Source organism: Urocampus carinirostris, chromosome 1 (assembly GCF_059441175.1).
Source record: "Urocampus carinirostris isolate Australia breed hairy pipefish chromosome 1, RoL_Ucar_1.0, whole genome shotgun sequence".
NCBI classification, from domain to species: Eukaryota; Metazoa; Chordata; class Actinopteri; order Syngnathiformes; family Syngnathidae; genus Urocampus; species Urocampus carinirostris.
In genome coordinates, this window is record NC_142349.1 from 902538 (window position 1) to 922497 (window position 19960).

The window sequence follows — 19960 nt, forward strand, 5'->3', positions numbered from 1 at the left end:
AGCCCTAAATCACGAAGAGTCTCAAAGGGCTTCACAGATTATTACACTATATTACACAAACTATTTTTCAGCCGACGAGAAGAGTAGGTTATTCATATGCTATGGAGTAGAAGTGAGTTTTAAGTTTAGATTTAAACATTTCCACTGAGGTTGCAGATCGGATCTCAGGGGGAAGAGCATTCCACAGCACCGGTGCCCGAATGGAGAACGCTCTCGAACCAGCAGAACACTTCTTTGCTCTTGGGATCACCAGAAGACCGGCACTCTCAGATCGTAGGCTTCGGACCGGGACATAGGGGCAAATCAGATCTGAAAGATAAGAGGGAGCAAGTCCATGTATGATTTTGTACAATACTAAGAGAACCTTGAAGTCACATCTATGGCTAACTGGGAGCCAATGCAGGTTAGCCAAAATCGGTGTTATGTGATCGTACTTTTTTGTCCTAGTTAAAAGCCTCGCTGCGGCATTTTGTACCAGCTGAAGAGACTTGATTCTAGACTTCGGGAGACCAGAGAGTAGTGCATTACAGTAATCGAGACGGGAGGTAACAAATGCATGAATTATAATTTCCGCATCAGACTGAGACAGTATTGAACGGATTTTAGCAATGTTACGAAGATGGAAGAAAGCGGTTCTAGTAATTTTCTTTACATGCATTTCAAAGGACAGATCAGGGTCAAATATGACACCTAAATTTTTAACTGAGTCACTCTGTGTGATGTGACATTTGTCAATGTTCACAGCAGTTTTTGACAATAAGTCACGGCATTTAGATGGACCAATGACTAACATTTCGGTCTTTTCAGAGTTAAGACGCAAGAAATTGAGTGACATCCACTCTTTTATCTCAATGAGGCAGCCCTCCAAATTTCCACAGTTTAGTGTGGGTGATTCCTCCAACGGAAGATATAGTTGAGTGTCGTCTGCGTAGCAGTGGAAGCTGATATTGTAATTGCGAATAATATCACCTAATGGAAGCATGTAAATGCTGAAAAGAAGGGGGCCAAGCACTGAACCCTGCGGAACACCGCAGGTAACATTAAAGGGCTCAGATGTCATTTCACCATATTTAACACAGTGCGTCCTATCTGAGAGGTAAGATCTGAACCACGAGAGGACGGTTCCTGAGAGACCAATCAATTTTTCCAACCGTTCTAGTAGGAAATTGTGGTGCACTGTGTCAAAAGCAGCACTAAGATCCAGCAGCAGCAAAAGTGATGATGCTCCCGAATCCATTGCCAGTAGGAGATCATTTGTTACCTTGATCAGAGCTGTCTCAGTAGAGTGGTTAGCCCTGAATCCTGATTGCATGGATTCAAAAAGGTTATTCTCGGATATGAAAACATTCAGCTGCTGTGCCACTACTTTTTCAAGTACTTTAGAGAGGAAAGGTAGGTTTGACACAGGTCTATAATTACTTAAGATTTCTGGATCAAGGTTGGGTCGTTTCAGTGTGGGTTTAATAACGGCGGACTTAAAAGCTGCTGGAACTACACCTGAGGAGAGTGATATGTTTATAATATTTAGAACTGAAGGCCCAAGGACGCCAAAAATACTTTTAATAAGTGAACCTGGGAGCGGGTCGAACTGGCAAGTTGTCGGTTTGGCCGCATTCACCACCTGTTTGAGATCATCAAGTGACAGTTCACTAAAACCGGACAATTTCCCAGGACAGCCACCCTGTCGTGCATCTGTAGAGTTCAGCCCTTTAATATGTGTGGTCTTAATAATGTCTTTAGCAATTTCTTCCTGTATGCTTTGAATCTTCTTAGTAAAGAAGACCATTAAGTCATGAGCAGAGTGCGTCGAACTATCTGCGATAGTCTGTTGCCTTGTAAGCGATGCTACAGTGTCAAAAAGGGCTTTGGGATTGTTCTTTTGAGACGCAATCACCTTCGAAAGGTAGGCCGATTTTGCAGAGGCAAGGGCCGCTTTATACTTTAACAAGCTGTCACACCAGGTTTGATGGAAAACCTCAAGCTTGGTAGCGCGCCATTTTCTTTCCAATTTCCTGCATTCTTGTTTAAGGGTTCTAGTTTCATCAGTAAACCAAGGTGTGCGTCTTTTAGGACGTGATTTTAGCTTTATGGGCGCAATTGAATCCAGGACACTAGTCAGGGTGGTATTGAACTCATTCATGAGTGAGTCAATCGAGCCAGCAAGGCAAAAACAACATTTGCTGCTTATACATTTGCAGAACGAGTGTGTAGGAGGTAGGAACCATTTGTAAAATCCTGAGACTGGAAATGTGCAGCCCAACTGTAGTCTTATATTCAATCAAAACTTAGCTTTGGGCAAAACTTTCTGTTATAACGAAGGAGGAGGACTTGCTCCATGTGGTCATCAGACATTTTACTACGAGATGAGGTAAGTACATTTCCACCATAACTGAAAAGGCGTTTAACTGGAGCACTGGAAGGCAGCGTAGTACTGTACTTCATGAAGAGCTGCTTAACGAAAGGAAATGCATTCAGGGAGTCCATGGTCTTAACGGTATCATCAAGGAACCTCCGAACCTCTTCCTCTGCTGTGCTCTTGTCAGTCCTGTTTTTCTTCCCAAACACACTGATCCATCTGTGTCAGAGATGGTGTTGGTCTCAGCTGCAGGAGATTTCCCATTTTCCAAAAAGCTTGCCTCCTGAACCATTGTTTTGCACATATCCTCTTTCTTCTCAACAGGAAGCCAACACATGCGGAATTTTGGCATGGTAGTTGTAGACATTTTTGCATCATGACTGCTTAGCATGGCACCAAAGCCATGATCAATTGCATAAATGACTGCAGTAATTATGTGTGCTGTGTACATCACTTGTGGCTCCTTCTCATAGAGCTTAGATTTGAGGCTTAAGATTGTTGGAAGGAGGAACCCCAGATAGCACTTTTTCTCCCCCTGTACTTCTACATGGATTGAGCAAGTGGCTGTAAGACAGCTACATATTACCTGAGAAAAGTCATCCCATGAGGGTTCAGCCTGTTCACACCGAGTCTTGAGCAGATGTCTCCCAGCTGATCTTCTGTAAGTTCAGTCAGTTTGGCAATGGCCATATATTCAGAGCCCCACCTTGTGACACACCGTAACTCATACTGGCAATATCCTGCACGACTTCTGCAGCCGCTGATGATCGATGTGCTTTTTTCCATATAGAAGCACACTTTCCCATTGCACTTCGATACACTTTCCGGGACGGCCCTTTTAATGCTGCTTTATCCACCTCATTGGTGGCAATCAAGTTAAGTGCGTGTGCTGCACACCATTGATGAGGGGGAAGGAAGAAGTGAAGTTCCTCATCTATCTCCACCTCCAGAGCTGTGTCCATATAAAAGAACCTAATTCCGTCATCCAAATCATCTGGTGCTGCTCCCTCACTTGTTTCAAATTCTCGGAAAGCCTTAACAAAGTTACTCCCATTGTCTGTAACTGTGGCCCTTATTTTGTGCTGCAACTTATAGTCTGCATGTATTTCACTGATTTTTGCTGCAAGGACATCAAAAGTATGCCGTCCCTTCACTCGTGCACAGACCAGTGCTGCTGACTTCCTCTCAAGAGTATACTCAATCCAGTCGCATGTCATAACAAAAAAGCTTCTGTTGTGTGCAGTCCACAAGTCTGCTGTTGTTCACACATATGACACTTTCTTAAGTGTTGCAGTCAAGTTTTCTCATGGCAGCAAATTCCCTCTCTATGTGCTGCACTAGTGTCTTTCTGCACATGACTGTTTTCCCTCTATGAGCTTTTTGAATGAAGGCTGCTCAACCAAGGAGAAAGGTTGAACGTCATCAATCACAAAGTCAAATATCAGTCTACTGACAGCACTCTGCGATGTGTTGTGTCCAAGTTCAAGTTTTACTTGTTTGAAGGGAGGATGCCATACCTCTTGGCCATCTTCAGATTGACTAGGCTGTCCATTCATCTCAGATTGACTGGTGCCCTCCTTAGTCTGATGCAACTGTCTTGGATGCCTCCTCTGCAACAACACAGATAAAAAATTAAACAATTTTAATATACATTTTTTATACGTATATATGCACATTCTATGACAATAAAGGTATATTCTATTCTATTCTATATACGGTATTTTCCGCACTATAAGGTGCATCAAAAGCCTGTTTTTTCAGGGTGCGCCCTATAACCCGGTGCGCCTTATAGTGCCGAAAATACGGTACATATATATAATGCTTAATCTATTCAGTAACTCATAACACTGACAATAATAATACCTCAAAGATCACAATGTTTTGTATTGTTAGTCACAATGGTAGTCGGTGAAAGAATTCCCAAGGAAAAGAGGTACTATTGACATATCCCAAAGTTATCTACTGGTCATTCCCCTAAGGGGCCGGTCACACAGACATTTGCGGCTGAATCACGGCTAAAATTTTGCGGTTTTTTTTTGCCCGTGGTTGGCCGGGATGGAAAATGCGCAAAATTGGCCAACCCGCTGTTGATCTGTGGTATGGCCGGAAAAAAGACGCCGGCGACTGTTCCGCTTCCTCTCATCGCGTCATTTGCGCATCATTTCCGTGTTTAGACCACGTGTATAAAAACTGCCGAGCCGGTGTTGTGCCCAAATCCGAGTCCTACGCAACACCCATAACCGCCCCACCCCCTCGCGTGACTTTTTCATCCACGTTTTAACAAACGCATTTTGTAGAATACGATCGCACTTTATTGTTTAAATAAACGCGTTATTTAGACTAGGATCTCCCAATTGTTATAATTAGCTCGATTTATAGTTTTAATAAGCGTTTTATATAGAATACGATCGCTTTCGTTGGAAGCGCAGCAGAATGCGCGTTCACGCGAGGGGGGGAGGATTTTATATACGGTGTGCATTACCGTTCGATTACGTTCACAACACAAACAAAGACGGAATGGTTTAAGTTGTATTACATTTCCAACAAGTGCAAGACGAAGTGGTTTTGGTTATATATTCGCCATCACATTCCCCAAAAGTGAGATTAAACGAGGTAAATGTGGTTGTAATAGCGAGGGGAAGCTAATCTCGGAAACGGACTGTAGAAACACAGTCCTGTGAAGATCAAGATTTCAAACTATGGCATCAGTTTTATTTTATTATCTTGATAAGGACTGTCAATAAATAAAAATGGATTGAGACACTACGCTGACTGGGGGGCGGGGGTGAGGTTTAAGGGTTGTTGGTCTATCTTCTTTATTCATTATTCATTATCGATCAGATCATAATACGCTACAAAGCTTAGGAGCCGAAATTCTTACTCTCAGCCAAAAGGCCAAGTTAAGGTCCTAGCAATAAAACGTTGCTGCGATCATTGCGAATGCACCGAAAGATTTATTCGAAATGAAGAGAAACTATGCTGACGGGGATCCATGTTCACCCCTTTGACGTCACGAGCACAACTGACGTGTGCTCGGCATTCGCGCTGTTTATACGCGGAGAAAGGCGTTTGAGTGTCACACGCTTAACACGCTAATTTCACGTAATAACACCGCGATACAGGCGCAGAACATGCTATTACCATGCTCCACCCACGATTACCCGCTGAAATTTCCCGTCCTACCCATGTGTAACCACGCCCTGGCCGCGGCCAGAGCACGTCGTTCCGCGTCATTTCCGCGTCATTTCCTCGTGTTGACCACGTGTGCGGCATGCGGTTTAAACACGTGCTCAAACTATTGAGCTGCTCAAAAGTTTTGAACGCGGCCAACCACGTGAAAATTTGCGACCGCGAGTAAAGCACAGCTCTATCTCGTCTATATGGCGGTCTCTAAACGTCCAACAGCGCCCAACGGCATCTGCTTCACGGCCAGAAACTTCTGGCCATGGATCAGCCTCAATACGCTCGTGAAAGGCTGCGTACCCGCGCTCTGAAGAATTGAGCAGGGCAAAATTTTTTTGCGCTGCCACCCGCGCGCGAATTTCCGAACTCGTGTCAAGCACCGCTGTATCTCGTCTGAATGGCGAACTCAATGCGTCCAATAGCGTCCGCCTCAAAGGCAGAAATTTCTGGCCGTGATTCAGCCGCAAATGTCTGTGTGACCGGCCCCTAATGCTCAGTATATTAATTTAGTGATCATGGCAACTGGGCAATTATTTTACTCATTTACTTTTTTGTCAACATATAATATAGAACATATCCATCTAATCTGCAATTATTTCACATAACATTTTCTCTCATCTTTTTGATGCATAACAATTTTAAGGCATCACTAGACTTAAGACTGGACTGAGGCACAGATAATGACAATGCAAGTTTGTCACACTTATTTATAACAGAGAAAAGCATAAATAGTGCTTTAAACTATACAATCAGATCAGATGATGTTGACTTAATCTTTGATTAACACCTGAATAAACTGATGCATTTGGCCTAGGCTTACTTGTGCACTTTACCTTAGGCTTGTAAACCACTACTGGTAAAGCAAAAAGGACGAACATTAACATTATGCCACCGTTAATGCACTATTTCACACTAATAGTCAACTGACTGGAAATTCCCCCTTGGGTCTGACAGCTCATCACCACTGTGGCTTTCCCATCCTTATTACGTTAGCTACTTAATACGAAAGTCACTATCTATACAGCAAATGATGATCCGGTTGTCTTGATACAGAGAATCACGTTTGCTAACTTAGAATCGCTTCATAAACACTGAAACGCTGAAAACGAGTGAGTCACGCAGCTGCTTGGCAGTCTCTCTCTCTCTGTTTCAAACATATTTTCGTTTAGTTTTCGTTAACAAATTTAACACTACCACGTAGAGTACTAACCTTCTCATCAAGCTCACCATTTATGCACATTCATTCACCATTGAAGCAGCAATTTGGGTAATTAAATGTCTCGCTCAAGGACACATCAACATGTGGGAATATGGGACAGACTTTAATTACCAGCAAACCAGAGCTATTGTTTGACAAAGCACTGAAAATATAGCTGGAGAATATTTTCCAGGGGTAGTAGTTGTACCAGTATCAGCAGGTACGCTAGCTAACTAAAGTTGGCTTAAGCTAATAAATAATAATAAAGGGCTTCACAGGTTATTACACGGACTATTTTTTTTCAGACTATTATTACACCATCCCTTGGAACCAACATGAGGGCAAGGAAAAACTCAAAAACCTCAACATGAGGAAAATGAAGAAACCTTGAGAAGGGACCGCACATGTGGCATCCCCCTTTCAGGATTACCAGAGAGCAAAGGATGTTGCAATCACAAATAATACTTATAAATGTTTTTTCAAATTACATGTGGAGTCCTTGGACGATGACAGCAGTTTCACAGCTGGAAGGCATAACTTGCACTGCACGGTGTTGTTGTTGCCCTTTTCAGCTCGATGAACAAAATAATGATGAAATTTCCACCCAGTAAAGGCATTCTTTTCATTGGAGGCCATGCCAGCAACTGCAAAGATTCTTTCGGTGCCGTGAGTCTCATGAAGTGTTGTAGTGGTGCGCGCACGTCGTGTGTGACCCCTATTTCTCTTGATCTCTCCAGTGTCAGTGACAGCATAATGAAATGATGATAGGCACAATTCGTGTATCGGCGCATTATGTACCGTATTTTCCGCACTATAGGGCGCACCGGGTTATAGGGCGCACCCCAAAAATTAGTTTTTGATCCTATATCTTCCATACATAAGGCGCACCGGATTATAAGGTGCTACAATGGGAACGTCGACAAAACAGTCAGATAGTTCAGTCAAACTTATTACCCCCTTAACATTCCGAAAGCTTGCAAAGAAGCAAATGCGTGTCGTAGACACGTGCGGATGCCTTGTCAGTACGATGTCACTCAAATGTTCCAAATATCATTCGGAAAGTTAAAGTCTTGGGATTCAAGAAATGCCAACCATTCCTTAGTTTCTGTTTTCTTTTTCGCTTGCAACTTTACTGTGCATATGACAATAAACACTTGGAATTGAGTTTAATTCAAAAAAAGACCCATCATAGAAACATCGATATCACTCTGAAACAAGATACTGGGAAAATATATAGCCGGAGTAGCTCACCGAAGTCGTTGTGTTCAATAATAATGTGCAACCATGGTCCTCTTATATCCGTGAGTGTAGTAAATCCAGGGGAGTAAAATATTTACAAATACAGTACAGAATAGTAAAATACTGTTTTCTCTATGCCGTCAACCCAACCTGCTATTCACACTCATCTTTTTCGGCCAATTGCAGGCTTTGTTTTGCCCCTTTAGCCAATGGGAGCCTGTAAATGATAAAAAGGATCCGCCCCCTTTACCTCCGAATAACTTTAGCCAATAGTGATCGATTCAACTGATGATTGACACATCTTTTTCGGCCAATTGCAGGGTTTGTTTTTCCCCTTTAGCCTATGCGAGCCTGTAAATGATAAAAAGGATCCGCCCTCTTTTACCTACGAATAACTTTAGCCAATAGTGATCGATTCATTGGTTAGCCAATGAAACGCCGGTATATAAATCCCAGCATACACCGTGGACTAATTCATGTTCGGGGGAAAATCTAGTCGGCGGCTGCTTTGCATTAGTTGCAAGACTTTGCGACTTAATATTGATCCATATATAAGGTGCACTGTATTATAAGCCGCATGGTCAGTTTTTGAAAAAATTAAAGGTTTTTAGGTGCGCCTTATAGTGCGGAAAATACGGTAAAAAGTTTTGGTATCCAAATTACGTAACGCCGTGCCATGTATTCCTTTACTCCCCAAGCCTGGACCCAGATATAGAATGACATAAAATACATTTTTTTTATCCGCTTAGATGGTGTTTAGGAGGCAAAATGAAAAGTTTGTAAAAAAAGAAAAAGTTTTTTTATTTTTTTATTTTATGAGGGTAAATATAAATAAATACTTATTTATATGTGATAAATCCAGTCCAAGGTAACAAAGTGTTTTGCTCAGCCAAAGTTATGCACCTGTTATGTGGGCTTCAATAGGAATTTCCCTCCCAAAATCATTGTGGGCCTGAACCATAACACTCAATGACTTTTAATGTAAAGATATTTTAGAGAAATAACAATGTTGTCATTTTACAACGCTGGGTCTTAAAGGGTTAAGGAAAATTATTTTTTTTCTCATAACTCTCACTTGAGTTTGTATCGCATGGTGAGTTGGTGAAGGTGTAAAAGTGTATTTACTCAAAAAACAGACCTGCAAACAAACGCCCCAATCTAACCATCAATGCCACGCGCCAAGCAGGGGGATCACTACCCCAAAGCCACTGAGCTAAAATTATTTGCCCATTGTTTGTCAATTAAGGTGTTATGCTTAAAAAAAGATCCCTTGTCATCCGTGATTGTAACATGTAAGGTAGGTCACTAATGTAGGCTTAATGATCAAGCATAATACTGAAAAACAAAGCAAAAAATGTCAAGTTGAAATTATTTTACTACTCCTCCCTACCTGAGAACAGAAAGTCTACATCTGGCTACAGAGCCCAAGCTGAGTTTAACATCCTTGCGCTAGAGCGGTGTGCAGCTGAGTACTTAGTGGGAAAATTAGTAACTCCTTGTTCCGGGACCACAGATTTAAGTTAGGTCACGTTCATTTGTAAAGCTCTTAATCACAAAATGTTTAAAAAGCCACAATTACACCATCCTCTGATCTGAAACCAACATGCAGGGAGGGGCAAAATTCAAAACCTAAACATGAGGAAAATAAGAAACCTTGAGAATCCCTTAATCCAGCATGATCAGGTTGCAATAAATGTTGCATATTATGCTTTCTTGAGGCCTACCAGGAGAGATGTTCCCCGCCAGAAGTAGGCCCAAAGGGGATAACCAAAGACACCGGGGAGAGTACTGGCCTAGAAACAACACAGGATCCTCTCGGATTAGTTTGACAAAGTGGCTGTGGATAGGGGAGGTCTTGTATTCTCTGCTAAAGCTCCTTACCATGTGTCTGACCCCAGTAAGCAAAGGAAAATTGATGGAACATGGCGCTCATTGTATAAAATTGTAAAGCCTAAATTCTACTCATGTGAAAAATTTGGCATCACAAGAATTCCTCACCATCCTGAAAGGGAAGGGTGAATTACAGCTTGGAGGTATGTGTGGTAGAAAGTGGAGTCATGGGTGGACATGCTAAAGAAGGAGTGGCTGTGCTTGTGAGTGAGAAAGCAAAGGAAAAACTGGTGGAGTGGAAAGAGATATCTTCCAGATTGATGTGGGTGAGGTAAAAGTGGGCTGTAGAAGTATGGATGTTTATAAGTGCATATGGACCTGGTTCAGAAAGAAGTGCTGAGGAGAGAGAGGAGTTCTGGAAGGACTTGTCCGAATGTGTGGCAAGTGCGAAAGAAGGGTGGAAAGTGGTAATACTAGGTGACCTGAATGCTAGAGTGGGTGATGAAACGGTTGAAAATGTGATCGGTAGATATGGAGTACCAGGAAGAAATGAGAGTGGGAAGAAATTGATTGTGTTATGTGTGGAAAATGAGTTGGTGATTGGAAATACATCGTTTAAAAATAGGGACGTGAATAAGTATTCCTTTGTCAGAGTGGATAGTGGCAAGATGGTGGACAGAGCACTGATGGATTACAGAGGTGAAATGAGTGGTATGTCTGATCATTTTTATGTGGAAGGAAAACAGAATAGATGGATCGTGGAGGGCTAGTTATAAGAAGAGTGTAAGGGAAGAGATGAAAATGTCAGAGTTGAATAAGGCAGAAAAGGAAAGAGAGTTTAAAGAGAGGATAAGGGAAGAGTATGAACGGATTAGTAGAAAAGAAATGGAGAGTCTGGAAATTGAATGGAAGTGGTTTAAAGAGGCAGTGTTGAGGAGTGCAAAAGAAGTGTATGGAATGAGAAAAGTTGGTCGAGGTATTAGGAAAGGAAGTAAATGGTGGAATGATGAGGTATCAGAGGCTGTGACAGAAAAGAGACTTGCCTTTGGGAGTGGCTGCAAGATAAAAGTGGCGATGCGTATGTAAGATATAAAGTGAAGAAAAGGATGGTAAAAGCGGCAGTGGAAGCAGCGAAAAGGAAAGCAAATGATGAATGGTGTCGAAAGATAGGAGTGAACTTTGAGGAAAGGAGAAAAGTGTTCTGGAAAGAAGTGAAAAGAGTAAGAAACAGTGAGTCTGGAAAGGAAGAGAAAGTGAAAGATAAGGATGGTAGATTGCTGGTTAGCGGTAGTGCAGTCAGGACGAGATGGGCAGAGTATTTTGAGGAGTTGCTAAATATGGAGGATGGGAGAGAAGTGAGAGTCGAGGTGATCGATGGTATGGAGAGAATGCCCGTGTTGGGTGATTTAAATGTGAAGCCTGTGGAAACATGGGAGGTGCAAGAGGCAGTGAAAGAAATGAAAGGGGGGAAGACACCTGGGTTGGATGGTTGTACTGCTGAATGCCTGAAAAAAGGTGGCACAGCTATGATTGAAGACACTTTCCCCGGTTTTTTATGCCTTGTCCTGTTTTAGTTTTAAACATTGTCCGTTCTGTTATGTCTTGTCCTGTTTAGTTGAGTTGTAAGAAACAACAGACAACAGTTTGTTGTCTGTTGTCTGTAAGCTGTATGCAAGACTCTTGATTAAGAGAGTGAGACAAAGAACGAATGAGGTGGTGATGGAGGAGCAGAGTGGTTTCAGGAAAGGAAGAGGATGTGGGGATCAGGTGTTTGCAGTACGACAGGTGTGTTAGAAATATTTTGCAAAAGGTAAGGATGTTTATTTGGCTTTGACAGAGTTGATAGAGAGGCAAGTGATGGTGATGTATGGAGTGGGTGAAAAGTTGTTGGAAGCATTGAAGATGAACAGCAGAGCATGAGTAAGAGTAGGGAGTGAGACAAGTGAGTGGTTCCCTGTGTTGACTGGTGTGAGACAGGGGTGTGTGATGTCACCATGGCTTTTTAATGTGTACATGGATGGTGTGGTAAGAGAGGTGAATGCAAGAGTATTTGGCAGAGGTGTAGAGATGATGGACAACAGTGGAACAGTGTGGCAGGTAAGTCACTTGTTGTTTGCAGATGACACAGCGCTTGTGGCTGATTCTGAGGAAACATTGAGGGGGTTGGTAACGGAGTTTGGACAAGTATGTGATAGGCGTAGGTTATGGTTTTTTTAAGCTTATCTGAGCCTGAAACGTTCAAAAAATGCATCATTTAATAATGACAATAACTTTGTGCTGTCTTGGGCAAGTACAGCCTGGTGGTGCCCATCCCTGTCCAGGCCATCAACATTTAGCGAATTTAAACTTTCTGAATGTTTACACTAAGCAACACAGAGATGGCGAAAAATAGGAGTGAACTTTGAGGAACTTTTATAAAGTTCTCTCCAAAACCCTTTCTTTTTATTGAAAAAAGCACATCAACCCTAACGGGTGTGCGAATTAGTGACAAATATGTAAACGGCGCCATTAGTCAAAATAACTGTGCTCAATAAATGTCAAAATAAGCCTGGCATCCTCAGCTAACTTCTTTGCAGGCGTCGGATAATAAATATAGAATAAATTATTTACTTATTGTTACCCTATTTAATATCATAGAAACAAATAAATTACAAGCAGTTTTTATTACTTGAAAAGCAAAAAGGAACAGTGTTTATTGTTTGGTGCTTCCTAAAAAATAATTTTCCTAAAAAAATCAGTGGCCCAGCACTAGTGATATATTTTCAGAACATCTCCAAGGGCATCTATGCTGTCCTTAATGGGCACTGTGGTGCACGCTCGCCCAACGTTGGAGACCCTAGCTTCATATGCAGATGTGTGCGCGTGTATTAAACCAGGATTTAATGCACAGACTGTTGTCCCAGCTGCAGATCTGTCAATCATTGCTATGTTTAGGTGGGAGACAGTTTAAATCCGGAAAATGTTTTCACCGCTATCAACAACTGAGGGCTTTTATAAACAGACACATGCACACACACTCAATGGCAGGAACAGTGCCGTTGTCATAACAAGCAGACTCACAAATCTGGGACAGAGGATCTCATCAAATTAATATTAAACACTGCCTGCCTGCTCTCCTGTTTTTCCCTCTCTTCCATTTCCATAATCCCCCAGCCGACTCATTTTAATTGTGTTTTTTTTTCAATTATCACTGCAACTACCCACTTCCACAAAACCTAAAGACAATAATGTCAGGTTAACGTCTTTCTTTAAAGCGTCGACTTTCTATGTCTCACCCTGCGCCCTCAGCCACTCTCTGACTTGAGGCCATTAAAACAGGGGTCTCAAACTCAATTGAGTTGGGGGCCGCTGAAGCTAGGGTCTGGGTGAGGTTGAGCCAAATGGGATTTTCCACAATCACAGCGTTGATAAAAACATTCCGCTCTTATTAAAGTGACAGTGTTTTATGTTTGTCTACTCGATATCGCCGTAATGTGTAGTGCAACCAACAATGAGTCCACTACAAACTACGGAGACTGAAAGTGAGAAAAGCAACCTTGTCCTTCCAAATTTCCCCAGCCTTTGTCAAAGAAAGACAAAAAGAAAGGAAAAATATATATTTTTTAAAGGAATACAAAATAGGGAGGACAAAATGAGAAAAAGAGCCAAAAATAGGAAAAGGGGAATAAAATAAGGTAGGGGAAAAGAAAGAAAAAATGAAGAAAAACAATAAAAAATGGTAAGATAGAATGAATGAATGAAAACTTTTATTTCGAACATAAAAATAAAAACAGGACAAAAACAATGAGTCAATAACAGAATAATGTCACATAACATGTTCGAAAAGGGGTAGTCAGAAGCAAATGTTTATTTTTCCTACCCCTTTATCTTCCTTATTAAATACCTTTTATAGATAGCTCCTCTTGTGTCCAATACAACAAAATCTCATGGATATACTTATTACATGGGTCAGATATCAATAATTATATTAGTTACAATAATCACATATTTTATACACTAATCTTCGCAATACCATCCCTCAACGTCATAATGCGCATAATGTCACTGCGGCACCAGTGATAATAACAATAAAAATAAACACAATACTTATAATAACAGTTCTGATATAATAATAGCAACAAGTTAACCATAGTTTGAAATGCAGTATTTCCAATCTCCCTCATATCCCATTTTCTTCATCCCTGTATTTCGCCAGTAATGCTTTTTTGTATTTAAATTTGAACACATGGATAGTTGGACATTGTTTGATCTCATTTTGCAAATTATTCCAAAGTCTGACTCCACACACAGACACACACATAATTTTCCTGGTGGTTCTCACCTTTGGAATTTTGAATTCACCTGAGCCCCTCAAGTTATAATTTCCCTCTTTCCGAGTGAATACATTTTGTATGTTTTCTGGCACTATGTTTTTGTTGACCTTAAATAACACTTGTGAAGTGAAAAATTGTATTAAATCATTCAATTTTAATAATTTGTACTGCATGAATAAAATGTTGGTATGATCCCGATATCCTACCCTGTGTATGGTTCTTATTGCACGTTTTTGAAGGATACCGGTAAAAAGGGGCTGTAGTGAACTTTTGTAATTATTGCCCCAGACTTCTGCACAATATGTTAAATATGGCAGAACGAGAGAACACTATAATAAATACAATGCATTATAATTTAAAAGAAATTTGGCTCTATTAATTATTGAAATGCTTTTAGATACCTTAGTTTGTATGTGTCTGATGTGTGTTTTCCAACTTAATTTATTGTCTATTATGACCCCTAAAAACTTAATTTCTGATACAATGTCTATTGCGACACCATCCATTTTTACTTCTAAATCTTGATTTGCCTTACGATTACCAAAGAATATTACTTTGGTTTTATTTAAATTTAAAGATAATTTATTTATATCCATCCATACTTTTAGGTTAATTAGTTCACGATTAATACAGGTTACCAAATCAATAGTTATCATTTGAAAAGAAAATGTTAGTGTCGTCTGCAAATATTACTAATTTCAATAGTTTTGAAACATTAAAAATATCGTTAATATATAAATTAAATAACTTTGGTCCCAGGATAGAACCCTGTGGTACTCCACAACAGATGTCCAAATATTCAGATGAAAACTCTCCCATTTTTACATATTGCTTCCTCCCCGTCAAATAACTTTGAATCCATTGCAAAGCCACTCCTCTGATGCCATATCTTTCCAGTTTTTTTAATAGTATATTATGATTAATGGTATCAAATGCTTTTTTTAAGTCAATAAATACCCCGACTGCGTATCTCTTCTTTTCTATACTATGGGTGATTTCTTCTACTGCATCAATAATTGCCATTGTTGCTGATCTGTTTGCTCTAAAACCATATTGACTTTCATTAATCAATTTATGTTTATCTACAAATTGTTCTAGTCTATTATTGTAAAGTCTCTCTAATATTTTAGCGAACTGAGGAAGCAGAGATACTGGTCTATAGTTTGTAAAATTGTGCTTGTTTCCATTTTTGTATATTGGTATAACTTTTGCTATTTTCATTTGATTTGGAAATGTGCCTGTTAGAAATAATAGATTACAGATGTAGGTCAATGGTTTCACAATGCTATTTATAATTTGCTTAACTAGTACCATATCGATGTCAAAACAATCCATAGACGTTTTGTTTTTACAGTTGTTAACCACGTCTAAGATTTCTGATTCCGTAACCCCAGATAAAAACATGGTCTTGGAGTTCATTTTTGTCAGTGACTCAAATTGTATACCACTGCACTGTGGGATATTTGCAGCGAGCTCTGGTCCAACATTTACAAAATAACTATTGAAATTCTCCACAACTTGATTTAAATTATAATTTTCACTGTTCTTATCAATAAAATAGTTTAGATATGCATTGCTTACATTCTTTCATTTTATTATACTATTTAACATATCCCAAATACCTTTGATATTACTTTTGTTATGATGTAATAAATTGGTATAGTATAATTTCTTGCTTGATCTTAATATTCCTGTCAATTTGTTTTTATACGTTTTATATCGGGATTCGGCTTCCTCAGTTCTTAGTTTAAAATTTTCTATATAAGGTGTTTTTTTTCTTACAAGCATTATGTAAACCCTTAGTTATCCATGGATGGTTTACAGATTTATTCTTAATATTAGTTTGTCTCATTGGGCAATTTTTGTTATACTTGTTAGTGAATATTTCCAAAAATATGTCAAACGCACAATCCACATCATCTGTACCATATATAGCATTCCAGTTTTGTTTAACTAAGTCATCATAGAGTGATATAATAGTCTCTTCAGTTCTAACTCGTTTGTAAACATAATCCTTAATTGATTGTCTAGTAACCTTTTCATCATACACTGTAAATACTGGTAGGTGATCAGAAATATCACAAACCAGTAATCCGCTGACGGAAAAGAAAGAAATTTAAAAATTCAATTTTTCCTTTTAATGATCATTTTTATTTATTTTATCATTTCATCTTATTCTTATTTTTTTCTCATTTTTGTTTTTTCTTTTTTCTCCTTTTTTTTCTTCTTTTCAAAAGGAATAACTGGTATTTTGTCTTTCTTCCATTGTGCTTTTGGCACTTGTTTTTGGTACCGCGGCAGAAGACAGCAACATCAAGTGGGATAATAATACACACAGTCTCTTAATCTTTCATATTAAGGTGGAGGCCTGCAATTGGCCCCCAGGCAGCGAGTAAAATACCCCTGCTTTAGAGGTACTGATTGGCACCTCTCCCAACCTGGCATGCTGCTGCATCCTGCTGCCAGACAAAAAGGATGTGCGATGCAGTGTGGACTTATTTTTCCTCAACTACAGAAAAGGACAATGTCAATTCGCGTGGTAAAGTGGTCTGCTACTGTCGCAACATTATAAATTTGAATAAAGCTCACCCTGCAGAGAGCAACAAGCTGCAACCAAAACATTGTCTATCCCTGAACTAAAACCTGTAATTTCGTTATCACTATGTAAAAAGAGCCAACAAAGGATATTAAGACTTCATTCTTGTGACTAAATTTAATTCCAAAATATCGTGCAGATGGAAGGTATTTCAGTTCTATAGTTGACATTGTTATAAAGTGTTTGTATTTTCCTTTGTGTTTGACTCCCTTAGCTTTTGTTCTTAAACAGTCTTTATTTTCTGCACTGCAATTACATTAAAAAATAAAAGTGCGTAAAATATTTGTGCTGTTTTTATCATGATGATAAACTCAAGTGAGAGGGTTTCATTATTCAAAGATCATAAGATTCCCAGGCAAAAAGTATCAGTATCGATCGATACTACCATGTATCTACATGAATCGGATCGATAACAAAAATCCCAGTATCTTCAATCCTTACTAGCGATATATTTTCCTCTTTTATTGTCTGATGACTTCACACAGTATCCTACAATAGTCTTGAGCCATTCATTGACATTTCGTTTTCTATTCTAGATTCAAGCAATCAGAGGTCACCCACAGATCAGATTTCACCGACTGTGGCCAAACCTAAGATTACACTCGACCCTCATATTCGCCTCAAATCAGACAAATTGGATTTGGTAAGTCACATTAGAAAACAATTGTTGTTACCCTGCCCTACATTAAATCAGTTGAAATTAACCAAATAACCCCTTGGCGTTTTTGTAAAATTTGCCTAAATTCCCAATCCAAGACGTACCAGAAATAAATTGAATGCTCTTGTTGAACCATTTGAAGAAAATGGATGGTTTTGGTCTCTTTTCACACAAAAAATTTGTCCCAAACTAAAATAATTTTTGCAAGTGCTTCTAACATGGGCAGCACGGCGGCACAGTGGTTAGCGCGTGTGCGGCACAGTTCTAAGGTCTTGGGAACCTCATGTGTGGGTTCAAATCCAGCTACCAGCCTACCTGTGCGGAGTTTGTATGTTCTCCCCGTGCTTGCGTGGGTTTCCTCCGGGCACTCCGGTTTCCTCCCACATTCCAAAGACATGCATTTCAGGTGGATTGGCTGGTCCAAATTGTCCCTAAGTGTGAATGAGCGAGCGAGTTGTCTGTCCCTGTGTGCCCTGCGATTGGCTGGCAACCAGTTCAGGGTGTCCCCTGCCCACTGCCCGATGATTGCTGGGATGGGCTCCAGCACCCCCGCGACCGTACTGAGGATAAGCGGGGTAGCTAATGAGATGAGACGAGTTGGGACACACAGAAATAAAAGGTTTTTATTCTCGCCTGAACTTTCTTTTCAATCAAATGCCTGCAGATGAGCGTAGCATGGGCATCTTAGCTGGAAAACAGGCGAAACAAATTTGATAACAATTTGAAAAACGTAACATTTTTTTTTTACAAATTTTTCTAATGGTTGGTCTAGGCATTTCCAAAAGTGGCCATTTGGAGACGACCAGTTAAAAGCCCTAAAAACTTCGAGTATTCAAATTTGCTCGAATTTTAGACATTGTAAAAGAGATCTAAAAGTTTGAATTCTTTTTACAGAAGGCAATCCATGATTTTCCACTCTTGCGCGTGATAAACGCGTGGGTTACATTTACACATGTTTATTTTTTGCTCTGATTTCAATACAGATGGTAAAATTACATTGGGAATGTCATTGGCAGACGAATGTGTCAATCCACATTTGAATCGGTCATTATTGGCTAAAGGTTTTTTAAGCCAAAGAAGGTGATGAGTTTTTTTGTTTTTTTTTCAATACAGGCCCACATATGTTGTCACAGACTAAGGACCATCAAAAAAAGCTTGCAATTGGCCAAGAGTAGTGTCAATCAAAAGGTCATAAGCTAACGGCCACATCAGAAATCAATTGACTTGTCTGTTTATTTTCTTGGTGAGTTATGGAGACAAACAGACGGATTACAACAAGATCTTTCAAACAATGCAGGAATGCTTTTAGACTGATTTTTTTTTTCATCTGTCAGCATTATTGTGTGTTTTGGAGTTAATGTTTTACATTGTTCGAGTCACTGGATTCTCGTGAATGTAAATACATCATATTTGGGGAGAATCATGTTGTGGGTAGAATTTGCCAGCACTTTTGGGTGAGTTGTACCGTTCTTATAGTTTCTGGGTATCTTGTTTCATATTGATCATTATGATTTTGTGATGAGTATTATTTTCATTGACTGGTGACATTGTACAGACACGACTTGGTTATCAACAGTCTGGGTGGCACGCTACCATCTGTTCTAGGTTCAAGGTTCGAACGGGCGCTTTGAATCTTTGAAAATGCTTGAATTTTAATGATGTGTTTTAAAGAATTAAAATTTGGGTTAAATGCTTGTAAAAGCTTGAAATTGTTGCCTTGTTTCTTAATAAGTCTGCTTCAAAAAGGATGTCGATACTGCTCTCCGGCGGCATGGCTTTGCCATTTTATTTCTTCTTCCCACAAGATTAGCGGAAGATGGCACTAGTTTATATGGCATCCAGAACTGTGCATGCTACCCCTAAACAGGGAAGCATGAAATGTGTATTTGTGCAAGGATTATGTATCAATTATGGACATTTATTCTGGGCCACGCTAAGATTAAAGCTTGCATTTCCCAGTAGTAAATTGTAATGGGAAAAACTTCCTGCAACAGAGAATGTAAGCTACACATTACTTATTTTTTGTACATTGATCTTTTTTTGGTAGTTTAGCGGATGAGTGGTTAGCGCGGCGCCCCACAGTTCAGAAGTCCTGGGTTGAAATCCATTTACCTGTGCGGAGTTTGCATGTTCTCCCTGTGCCTGCGTGAGTCTTCTGCGGGCACTCCGATTTCCTGTACTAAAACATGCATGGCAGTTTAATTGGCAGTTTCAAATTGTCCCTAAGTCTGACTGAGTGAGTGAGTGAGTGAATTGTTTGTCTCTGTGTAGCCAACTGGCAACCAGTTCAGAGTGTCCCCTGCTTACTGCCCGAAGATAAGTGGGATCGGCTTCAGCAACGCACGACCTTAATAAGGATAATGGATGAAGGAATCCTCTTTTATTGCGGGGTTATGTTCGAAAGATAACCTGTGATAGGTGAATTATTTTAAGTATAAATCTTTAATTAAAAATATATATATATTATACAAATAATACTCAATTATCCACTGAAATCAAGGAACAAATCATTTTTAGAGGCCAATAAGAGTAGTGGTATTTCGCCAGCGGGCATGTTGCCGGGGTGGCGGCCCTCTCACTTATTTTA

The 19960-nt window shown here is 39.9% G+C and overlaps 1 protein-coding gene across 2 annotated transcripts in view; it reads left to right on the top strand.

The window, feature by feature from the left end:
* The window catches only part of LOC148373192 (syntaxin-binding protein 4), a 136510-nt gene that overhangs the window by 64358 nt on the left and 52192 nt on the right, over positions 1–19960 (top strand). For both annotated transcript variants that reach the window (XM_088331308.1, XM_088331391.1), the window contains one exon: positions 17252–17358. In XM_088331308.1, the coding sequence (XP_088187434.1) occupies positions 17252–17358 (107 nt within the window). The remainder of the gene's footprint in view (positions 1–17251; positions 17359–19960) is intronic.